Raw genomic sequence first — 12,722 nt, 5'->3', positions numbered from 1 at the left:
GATCTGACATTTCATGAACCTATTTACCAAAAAACACAATTTTAACCCTTGAAAAATTTAGGAAGAATGTATGTATGCAAATACCTTACGTACGTTGGCCTGTTTTTGGTTTTATATCTCCAGACTGAGTGGGCTGATTTGGATAATATTTGACATGATGATTTCTGTACATGGGGCAATGATGTCATTCAATTTTGATTGTAGTTGGTCAAGGGAATAGGGACATACAGATGTTACAGTTCCTGTATCTCAAAATTTTACTTAAAGGATGGGTAAATTTTTTTACTTAAAGTCCCTTCAGTTGCTGAGATACTTTCTGATGGGTTTTTTCCTTAATCAAACCACCAAAAGGAGTAAGTACAAAATACTGTTTTTTTTCTTTTTTATTGTTTTTAGACCCAAAGTCATGTTCCCGTACTAATTATATGATTCGATTACATTGGTATGCCATTTTGGTTATGTATTTGTGTAATTTCATTCAGGGGTGATGGATAATAAACCTAATTTTTTGGTTTATTTTCACAGTTACTGTCTTACTTGATATTTTTAGACTGGATTAACTGATTTTTATGACTTTTTTATAATGACTTTTGAATTTGGGTTATTAATGTCATTTAATTTTGTTTGCAATTGGTCAAGGGTGGAGATATGATTACCACATTTGCTTATCTCAAAATTTTACTTAGAGTGGAATAAATTTTTTATATAATTCTTTATTTAGATATGTTACTGTTACACTTAATTTTCCTCCTAATTAACACTCTTCTAAGGGCAAACTTAATAGCCAAAGCATAACCTTTCTGGCTTTGCTAGAAAAATTATGCAACTCTTTGCCAACTTTTTTTTATCTAATAAAATGCTGGCAAGCTTTAGTTACATTTATGTAGTTCATCTCTGTAATGGGATTAATTTAGTTTTAAGATTTAGATCATCACATTCATAGGAACAGTAGCAGTACAGCTGAATCCTTAGTGCCAAAGCAAATTTTGTAATTTCATATCCATCAGCAATGCCCACTTCAACCAAAAGGTACTGTAACTTAATATTGTTTGTCTAAGTAGGGAATAAAATACAGTAAACATTTTGCAACACTAGTTCTCATTCAAGAACACATGTTGCAATTTTTTTTTTTTTTTTATTTAATAGTACTACATAAAAAATATAAGTTATTGTTAATCAAATTACCAGAAATGATTTTTTCCAATCAAAATTTTCTTACACAAACTGTAATTGAACTTACTCAACCCTGTTTTTGTTATGAATACTGGGAGATTTAAATTTATTTTATTTTATAACTCATCTTAGTGTAATTCATGAGTTTTTTTTTTGTAGTAATTACTACTTCTTCAAATAAGTTACATTTTTTAAAAAAAACTTAAAAATTATTAATTTTAGAATATAGAAAAATTTTCCTTTTTTTACAGTAATTTTATAAAGCTCTTCTATCAGTTTTTTCTAATCTGTAATGACCAGGATTAAAAAAGAAATAGCACTTATGTACGAAGTACACAAAAAAAAGAAAATCAGTTAAGACATATAATTAGAGTAGTGAAATCTTGACAACTACATGGAAGGGTCAGTAAAAGGAGAAAGAAACCGAGAAAGAAGAAGGATGAAGTTGAGATGAAATCATTCTTTCATCAAATGACTGGAAGAACACTAATAACGTTTTCCTATATTTTAAACAATAATTTTCTTTTTTTGTTTTCAGTCATTTGACTGGTTTGATGCAGCTCTTCAAGATTCCCGATCTAGTGCTAGTCATTTCATTTTGGTATACCCCCTACATCCTACATCCCTAACAATTTGTTTTACATATTCCAAATGTGGCCTGCCTACACAATTTTTTCCTTCTACCTGCCCTTCCAGTATTAAAGCGACTATTCCAGGATGCCTTAATATGTGGCCTATAAGTCTGTCTCTTCATTTAGCTATATTTTTCCAAATGCTTCTTTCTTCATCTATTTGCCGCAACTCCTCTTCATTTGTCACTTTCTCCACCCATCTGATTTTTAACATTCTCCTATAACACCACATTTCAAAAGCTTCTAATCATTTCTTCTCAGATACTCCGATCATCCATATAAAGCGATCACTTCCATATAAAGCGACACTCCAAACATATACTTTCAAAAAGTATAGACATTTAATTTAAATGTCAGGAATTTATAAATTTTGATCTAAACAAATTATATTTCTCACTGAAGGCTCGTTTCGCCTGTGCTATTCGGCATTTTATATCGCTCCTGCTTCGCCCATCTTTAGTAATTCTACTTCCCAAATAACAAAATTCTTCTACCTCCATAATCTTTTTTCCTCCTATTTTCACATTCAGTGGTCCATCTTTGTTGTTTCTACTACATTTCATTACTTTTATTTTGTTCTTGTTTATTTTCATGCGGTAGTTCTTGTGTAGGACTTCATCCATGCCATTCATTGTTTCTTCTAAATCCTTTTTACTCTCAGTTAGAATTACTATACCATCAGCAAATCGTAGCATCTTCATCTTCTCACCTTGTACTGTTACTCCAAACCTAAATTGTTCTTTAACATCATTAACTGCTAGTTCCATGTAAAGATTACAATAATTTTAAATGTTTTTTTTTATTAGATATACAACATACCTGAAGAAGTAGAGAAAACAACAAAAATGTTCATGAGAACATACAAAAATTAAAAAGCGTTAAGTGATGAGTTATAACTTAAAATAATTTTAGTATTATTCTGATTATATTAATATCATTATTAGGGTCCTTTATTATAAATGATTAATTTAAATTTATAATATCATTTTTCATTGATCATGAAAAATATGATTACTTCAGAAATAAAAAAACAGCTGTTTGGAAATTAATTTTCAAATTAAATGATATTGTTATAACTATTAAGAACAAAATAATTTAAAATTTTTATAAATAAAAAATAATAAGATATATTATTTACTTTTTATAATTAACATTTGATTTTACTTTGATAATAAATATTTGTTTATAATTTCACAATAAAAAGCAGTTTCACAATTAAAACATTCAATCATTTAATTAAAATTAAAATAACACTGTTTCATGTTTCAAATCAATTACATTGATTTGTTTATTAACAGGTATTTATCATAGCTTTTTTTGTGAAACTTAAACTCTGTAATGACACACTGAAATAAACCGTACAATAAAATGTTTTTAAAAAACTACAAAATATTTTCAGCCACCTTAAGATCATCCTCAAGAGCCTGAGAGTGATTACAGAATTTAAATTTCATATTCTCCAACCACCATGAACTGAGAAATAACCAACTTTTTTCCTACATTTGAATGATTAAACCTTTATTTCCATTGTACAAAATATGACATAAAAAATAATTACAATATATAATTAGGAAACTTAATACCTGCAAAGGTAGATATGAGCCACTTTATACAATATTTCTAAAACAAGAATATAAAAATTAAAACTATTTTTGAAAGCTAAATAATTGTAGTATTAATATTATAATTCTTATAAATTTACTCTTATTAAGTTTGTCTTCTTTAGTTTGGATTAGCTCTGTTATAGGATTTTATATTAAAAACCAAAATGTTATTAAGATAGGATTAGAAAATTAACTAATTATATATCATTTAGACAGGATGGAAAAAACATGTTTAGAATAATGATTCATACATATTAATTGTCATCATCTAATCATCTATTTCTTTCGGGAGTTTTTTGTTCACTCTACTATACATAAATTTAGCAGGAATAAGATTTATTAGTTTCACAGAAATGTACATAAAATGTCTTCTGCAGAACGATAGGTCATTTTGAGATATTATAATGGTAATACTAGATGGCCTCAGGTTATATGATGAATCACTGGTATTAAAGAAAATTATATTTTTGTTAAATTTCTTCTTTAAGTAAGAATGACTTGATGTAGAATTTTAGAAACATATTTTTATAATCCATTATAATCTGATGATCCAGTTTAAAAATTTCAAATTACATTGTTTTTATATAAAAAAGGAAGTTATTATTCATTTTTACCCATGACGGAACTGAGACGGTATATGTGTTTGGGGTAAGACATTGTGTGTGTGTTACCATTTCCCTCAAAAACTACTGGACCAATTTTGATGTGGTCTTTTGCGTTACATAGGTATCACTTCAGAGCAGATTCTTAGACATGTTTTACAGTTATATCACCAGGAGGTGCTGCAGTAGATGTGTTTTTCTAAAACAGTTGGGCCAATTTTGATGCAGTTTTTTTGGATTACATAAGGTATCACCACAGAAAAAGTTCTTAGATTAGTTTTACGGTTATAAGTTGCCAGGGGTTGTTGCAGTAGATATGTTTCTTCAAAATGGTTTCGTGGCTTTTTTAACATTTTTAAATTTATCGCTTGTAATAGTAAATTTCTACTATGGAATTTTGAATTTATTAATAGTTTCGTTGTTTAAAGATATATATTTTTGAATTTTTTTAAACACTTAGTATATTGTAACTACACTTCATTTACATTCATACATATCATATTCATACATCCTCTGAAGTAATATCTTATGGTGGTTTTGGAGGCTGAACAGAAAAGAACATTGTTTTAATATTTTAAAACCAATAGATGAAAATTTCAGTTAAAATGCTTATCAAAAAAATAAGTTTTTGTTAATAATAATGTATTTCTCAAGTATAAATATTTAAGTAAAGATAAACAAGTGTATTATTTTCATCACTTTGTGTATTAAATTTAGGTAATCAATAGAATTATTTACTTTAGCTATTAAAAGGCTTTATAATTTTCCATAAATTTTTTAACTGAAGTAATAATTGTACAACTTAAATGAAGTGTAGTATGGAAACACATAATTAGGGTTTTTATAGCAGAATATTTATTAATTTTATAAAAAATATATTCTACATAATCGTAATTTTTTTTTATAAAATTATTTTAAAAACGTGCTGTATATGCATCGCAAAAAAAAGGAAGCAAAGAGGAAAAGCGAGTAAAGTAATGTTAGATGCAAGGCGCAAGAAGAAAGGGTGGGAGGGAAATTATTGATTGAGTACTAAGCGGTAGTATTGCGAGAGGGAGTAGTTTTAGGTCGATAGGAACCAGTGAACGGAGTGGCGTGTTCGGATCAGCGAGTCAGGCAGGAATGGACGGTTACACGGGGCAGGAAAACATCCCGATGGCACAACCGGGTGTCCGGCCGATGGTCGACCCCGAGGCCCTCGGTGAAGTGGATCCTTCGCGCTATCCTCAACCGAAAGATGCGACCCATAAAATCAGAGGTCGTTCCGATATAATTGAAATGCTATGCGGTACTGTAGATCAAGAGCTACTCACAGTTAAGACGTTTTATTTTTTTTTCTACGCCGCTTTTGGATCTTTATTTCCTTTAATGGGTGTGTATTTTAAACAGATGGGAATGAATCCGGCCCAGTGCGGTTTACTTATCGGTTCAAGACCTTTTGTTGAATTTCTAGCAGCGCCATTTTGGGGTAGTTTGGCTGATAGGTAAGATTTTTGTATCAGATCTCTTCACACTTCTAATACTAATAAGTACACACGTATTTTAATTTAAAACAACTTAGAAATCACGTGTATTTTTATATTTCATTCTTAAAACGGATCGAATTAATTCAAAGTAATATTAAATATAATAATACGAGCGAGATTTACTTTTTTATATTTTTTTACGTTATCTAAACGTTATAATTTTACCTAATTTATTATACGTAATAATTTAAAATTATAAAATCAATTTAAAAAATAATAATACAATTAAATGCTGAAAGTGTTTATTAATCGATTTAGAAATTTAATTTTTGAATGGATTATTTAAAGATGTATAATCGAACCGAACCAAATAGTTAAAAAAATAAACACAATAATAAACAACAATAGTTATAACTGATTAACCGAGCGCAAGCGCATGGCATATATATGTAAACTACATACAGTAAACTGTGAATTAACCATCACCTTGCCTCCTTGAAATTTTGAATTCATAAAAAATAAAATTTACGAAAAAAGTTGACATGAAAGTATATTTAAATAAGCTCATTTTTAAGTCGATATAGTCCTTTAGTTATCTTATTAAATATTTTAGGAAACTACCATATTGTACTTGGCCGGCGACGATATTCAAATTCTATTTTTAAATTATGAAAGGTGTTTTACTAAAAAAAAAATTATATTACAAAATTATAGTTTTCTTTTTTAAATTATTTTTTATCTTATATCTTTAGATAATAAACTTATCACAAAAGAAAATAGACGTATGAAGTTCATAAAATCTTCATAAGTCTAAATTGGCTATTTCTTTATTATGCGATTATTAGCTCGCATAATAAAGCTCTTAATAACTACAGATTAACAGATTTTTAACAAAAAAAAAACATAGCTAAAAATTATTGACTACTGAGTTTGACTGCTATTATGAAAACTAGGATTAATGTCGATCTTCGTGGCAGACCAGTTATACTTCTCCTTTTTCATCCGGTAGTTTCTAATCAGATGGGATATTTCATATTAAAAAATTCATTTCTCATTTAAAAAAAAATTAATAATAAGAAAAACAATTATAAGTCCAGTCAACCTATTGCTACTTAGTAAATAAATCAAATAATGTTAAATTAGCAACCGATACCGGTGAAACTTGACCTTGGGATCGTGACTAAGGTCACCATCAAATATAATTTCACATTTTAATGACAGTTGAAGTTTTAATTGTGCACCTCTTTCACTTTCTATCGATTAGATTGAGACCAGATCCCAGATTAAACCATAATCTCTCAGTGTGACTACTGCATGATATTTTACTTAATATTTCATAGAAAATAAAACAAATGAAATCAATCAGTGGATTCTACTTTTTATGGTAAATAGACTCAAATACATTATGATTAATAGGATAAAATAGATGCCATTTTCGACACTTTAATCGATCTCCTATATTTTGCAAAAGCCTAACAAAATCGATTGTAGTATTCAACTAACGTTAAGAATTAAAATACAGATAATTTACAAAAATCACTATTAAGCTGACGTATTTGGAGATTCAACGCAGTTAAACCCTGGAACAACAGCATCCGGGAATACATCTTCCTTAATCCCATTACTACTTTAACTTTTTTGTTAATATGTTTCTTCATATATATTTTATACGTAATAATGATACGTATAAGAATGAAAAAACAAACACATAATAATTACATATAATTGTAATTTTTAAATGAATGATAGATGGGATACCAATAGAATAATGATAAATTTCCTTCAAATCTTTATTTATCTTATTTTTCTTCAAATTTTCTTATAAGGTTGACTTATTTTTATCAGTCTTTGTAATTTTCAACGACTACACTGAAGACAATTACATCATTTTTAAGATAATAAATTGTGTTTCAGAGATTTAAATTGTAATCGACAGGTTGTCAATTTAGTTGACTTGACTACACATTCTATACATTTATTTCAATTCAGATTCTATTTATTTCAATTACATCGATTTAGTTTTAATTGATATAAATATTTCAGTAACTGTATTTTTATTGTATTCTATTAATTATTTCCCAATTATAGATAAAGGTTTTATTTGACTGGTTCTGCCAACCAATTAATTCCTTATCCTTTATAATAGAATCAAATATAATAATGAGTTACTCGGCAGAATTCTTATATGAAATAAGTTATTTTTACTTTCCCGTCTACATAGCTTTGGCTCTAGAAAGGAAGGTATTGTATCTGTCCAATTTGAACATATGCGGTTTTCACCGGATCTTAACGTTTTGACTCCTCTCTCTCTTTTTCTGTTTAGCCTCCGGAACCACCGTAAGGTATCAATTTAGAGGACGAATATGAGGATGATATGTATGAATGTAAATGAAGTGTAGTCTTGTACAGCTTTCAGGTCGACCATTTCTGTGTGGTTAATTGAAACCCAACCACCAAAGAACACCGGTATCCACGGTCTCTAGTATTCAAATCCGTAACTGCTTTTACGACGTTTTGACACCTAAGGAACCCAAAAAACCGGATGGAAATTTTCCGGATACTAATATTCGTATGTACTGTGTGTTCGGTATTGGCCTCTAAATCACCTTATATTTCCAGAACTACTGGACCGATTTTGATCAAACTTCGTCAGATTACTTCTATATATGAAGCATTGATGCCACTAAATTTTCAACTTAAAAGGTCAAGGGTTTGAGGCTGTAGAACAAGGTCATCCTCAGTATCTCGAGATTTCGCCTAATTAAGGTTATATTTTTCTTAGGCACATCTGTTAACAATTAAAAAATAACAATATCTGCAAAACGTTTTGCAAAATCGCCCCCCATCGCAAAAAAATGTTTTAACCTACTGCTAAGTTATGACTTCACAGATGATCGGTAGAATTAAATAAATTAATAATATTTGAAGTGTAAAAAAGTAACTCAGAGTGGTTGAGTCTTGAACTCGGTACCCGATGCGTTAAGCCTTGAGGCTACACTAATCTGCCGATCGTACAAACGAAATTTGTTCTATGTAAGTTGTGAAATTGTATTAGTTTAGATAGTGCCGATAGTACCGCCACACCCACACGAATTAAATACGGTATGCGCGCGCGCTTTAGTTAGAATTATTGAATTAAATAAACGAAAAATATTATATTAAATAAAATAATAAATATTTTTAATTAGGTTGTGTGTGTGTATATATGTATGTAAGCCACGCATCAGAAACAACCCACACTTGTTTAGACTTTAGCCGCGTGACGGGAAAGTTTTACAACATTACTAGTGTAATTCTACCCACGCGATCAGGAATGTAAAGTCTACCTGATCAAACATTACTTCTCGTAGAATCAAACAGTTAATTTCAGAAAAACAATTTCGAATATAAAGAATATACGAAATATGGGATATAGGATAGAATATGGCACTTCAGAACATTTCTAACCGAATACCCTAAGAATTTACTTCAGAAGTTACTAAGAATGCACACAAAGGTTTTTATTTTTAATAGAATTTTTAATATTATTAACATAATAACATTTTTAATGTTATTATTATTTATAGATAGCGGAAAACTATCAATTGAAAAGAATAAATCGTGACAATATTCTATATATATATATATATATATATATATATATATATATATTAAAACTCATGTAAAACACCGTTAATTTATTAAAATTTTAAAGTTTTTAAACAATATTAAAATATTTCATGCCATGTCCTTTTGTGCTACTAAAGAAAAACTTAGAAAGTAATTTATCATCTAATACTTCATGTTTTTGTTATTTTAGTAATCTATTCACATTAACTATTGTAACAGGACCAGTATAACGGACTTCTTCCAATTAGAAGATAAGAAAAGAAAATAATAATGAAAAGAATAATCTAGAAGGAACTAAAAAGGATTATTTTCTTAACAATCTGTTCGTTGTCATACAGACAATAGTACCTCCAAAAGCTCTTGTTCGACCAGAAGGGTTACCGGACCGGGAAAAGAATTTATAAAAAAATGTAAGGGCGCGGACAATAAAAATTATTGCAATTAAACAATTAAAGGGACGAGTCGGACACTGGTTCTGAAGACCAGGGGATGTAAATACTGCCAGGAAACAGCGGAGAGAGCCGCTAGTTCGGTGCAGTCGTGATTGCAAGCGATAACAGTTAGTAGTTCGACGAGACCGTGTTCAGCGCATTAGTGATAACAGCGAGATCACTAAGCGAATATTCTATTGTAGACAATGGGTGAATGCAAGAAGTTGTTTGGTGAGTTATTGGTAAACATTAATGAAAGTGACAGTATTATATTCATTCATAAATTTTAAGGTAGTTCATTTATAAACAGTAAAAGTAATAATTCTTGCGGAAAGTGAATTGTATGAACTTTAGACTTTTCTAATGTTATCTTGTTAGTGCAATATTAGGTATTGATATTAGAGGTCATTATAACGTTTTTAGTAAATTGCACTGCATTCTTGTTATACAGAATTAATAGTAATTTAATGTTACATCTATCTTCATTGTTATTATTTATTTTAGTTTCAATTTTTTTTCAATAATAAATTGTATTTATAAGACATTTTTACCTTGTTAGTCTCTCAATATCCTGGTTGAATTGCAAACACGCGACAGTATTAATCCTGCCTTAAACATATTAACATTTAGAATAAACTTAACCGTTTCATTTGATATTTAACATTTAAATTTATTACCCATTTTATTGTATAAAATAGTACTTTATGTTCTCGATGCATTCTATTAAATTATACTAGTGAGAAATATTTTACTATTTTGATAAAATATGATTACCTTCATTCTGTTACAAAATTATTATTTTTTTAAGTAATATATTTTTAAAAAGTTGTATCAGAATTGGTATCAGATATCATTATATCACCGAAATTCTTTAAAGAATTGTTTTAGTTGTTTGAAATAATAATACGGCTAGTGTTTATTTTCAAATTCTACTAAAAAAAATTGTATAATGGGTAACAAAATAAGATGTTATCTTCGAGGAATTTTTAATTTATCTCCAACTAGAATATCCAGCTGTACAAAAAAAAGATACGAATAACATTTTCAGCTGACACATTAAGGGTAGTGAATAAAAATCAGTCATTACTGGTCAGGTAAAATAAATAATGATTAAGTATAATAATTACTTAAAATTAGGAGAATAACTTTTACTGTTGCTGATAAGTAATAACTGAAAGGAATCAGTATTTTTCTGCAGTCTTATAGTTCAGTACTTACTGATAAAATGATTCATTCTCGCGGACCTGTCTCAACACATTTGTCAGTTATGTAGCTACGTTATCACGTTTGCTGTTTATTCCTGCAGTTTGTTCTTGGGCTTGGAACTTATTCCTTTATTGACATACTGCTATAATGACATGCATATCTGATACTAGAAATGTCTAGTGACAGCGTAAGTGAAACGGAATTTGACGGATCGTTAACAAAAACAGAATCCAATAGAACTGTATTTGTTAGTGTGGTAAAGAAGAATACATTTGTTTTGAACAGATCGTTATAGGAGAAAATAGTTCTAGACAAAGAAAAGGCTTGGAATGAAATAAAAAGTGATTATGAAAACGTATTGGAGAAATTATTCACATAGAAAAAATAAAGAGGATCTTAAATAACCTAAAAACTGAAATAAAAAAAAAATATAGATAAAAAGGCAACAGGTAATAAAAGTATAAATATAAAAGAAAGGGAAAAATATTTTATCGAGATACTGGAAAAATATGAAAACCCTACTGTAGATAAAATGCCAGGTACGCTTGCTGTTAGGATTGTTACAGAACAAAAACGTCGCGAATCAAGCGCGGCATATGAAGAATCATGTCCGAGCACGTCTACTGAAGTTGCTAGACAACGTTTCAGAAAAGGAAGAAAAATGGGTACGAGACTGAAGAATCTTCCTTTCTTTTTTTTTCACTCAATCCCCGGGGCAGATCCACAACAAAGCAAAGCACAGCCCAGGGGGTTATCTACTCAAACGGGTCTCCCCGCCCGCCAGCTATAAGTCTAGACCGACAGGTCAGCCCGCCGGTTAAATCTTTTCATTGCCTACTATCCCTAGGGCGGGGTATCCAAGCCCGACTATATCGTTCCTGGACCCCACCCCGAAGTCGGGACTCGAGTCTTGACGCCAGTGCTTCTAGTGAGATCACCCTGTGCGGGCACTTACACCGGGTCTTTATCGTGAAGGTCCCAGTGAGTCCTCATCACTGCCGCCCATCCGTGTAAGCACAGACGAAAGACAGCTCCGCAGGGGGCTGTCACTCAACCCCTCGACGCCCCATCCTCCCAGGCTTTGCGCTGCAGTATCCGTGTCACAAAGTCAGTTACCGCACAAAACCTCTCTGCCCCTGATAACATACAGTCTATGATTGTGTCAGCTGTAAGGGGCCCAGTCACCAACTCACAGGAGCGACGTTCAGTAGCCCACGTTCGGCAATCGAACACGACGTGTACCGGTGTATCGAGCTCACCGCAAGAAAGACTGAGGAATCTGTTGCTTTATCCGCAACTGACTTACAGCGACTAGTTCTTAACGAACAGTTGGACTTGATCAGAACACAGAAGAAACACGATGAATTAAAAATGTAGCTTTTACAAAACGGAATTAGAAATAAGGAAGATATAACCCACTCCCACAAAAACAGGGAGACAAAAATTTTTATTATCATGTTGTCTTGTCTTGAATTAATTTTTCTTACTATATTTTACTGTTTTTTATTAAATAAAATAAATAAATAAGTTTTTCCTTAATACCTTTCCTGAGATTATAAAAAAATATATAAAAAATGAATAAAATCACAAAAAAACAAATAGAGAAAATTATGATAGGGCCAACAACCGTCTGGTTGATGTGGAACGGCCCATCCATGTAGTCAATCCATAATAAGACTTTTCTTTCTTTTTCCTGTTTAGCCTCCGGTAACTACCATTTAGATAATTCTTCAGAGGATGATATGTATGAGTGTGTAAATGAAGTGTTAGTCGTCTTGTACATTCTCAGTTCGACCATTCCTGAGATGTGTGGTTAATTGAAACCCAACCACCAAAGAACACCGGTATCCACGATCTAGTATTCAAATCCATGTAAAAATATCTGGCTTTACTAGGACTTGAACGCTGTAACTCTCGACTTCCAAATCAGCTGATTTTGGGAAGACGCGTTAACCACTAGACCAAGCCGGTGGGTTAAATCCATAATAAGACTGACTAG

General features: G+C 30.6%; 1 protein-coding gene across 2 annotated transcripts in view; it reads left to right on the top strand.

Annotated features, from left to right (window-relative positions):
• The first annotated feature begins 932 nt into the window (after positions 1-932).
• Positions 933-12,722, top strand: part of jef (major facilitator superfamily domain-containing protein 6 jef) — a 57,021-nt gene continuing 45,231 nt past the window's right edge. The window contains exon 1 of one of the 2 annotated variants that reach the window (XM_075365994.1): positions 933-1,029. In XM_075365994.1, the coding sequence (XP_075222109.1) occupies positions 1,010-1,029 (20 nt within the window). In that variant the 5' untranslated portion in view covers positions 933-1,009. Of the gene's footprint in view, positions 1,030-5,105; positions 5,496-12,722 lie in introns of those variants that run through there. The other variant, XM_075365993.1, reaches the window with a different exon arrangement.

The sequence above is a fragment of the Lycorma delicatula genome, chromosome 5, assembly GCF_047948215.1.
Source record: "Lycorma delicatula isolate Av1 chromosome 5, ASM4794821v1, whole genome shotgun sequence".
In the NCBI taxonomy this organism is placed as follows: Eukaryota; Metazoa; Arthropoda; class Insecta; order Hemiptera; family Fulgoridae; genus Lycorma; species Lycorma delicatula.
The sequence above is the reverse complement of the archived record's forward strand: the minus strand, read 5'-3'. Positions and strand labels throughout refer to the sequence as shown.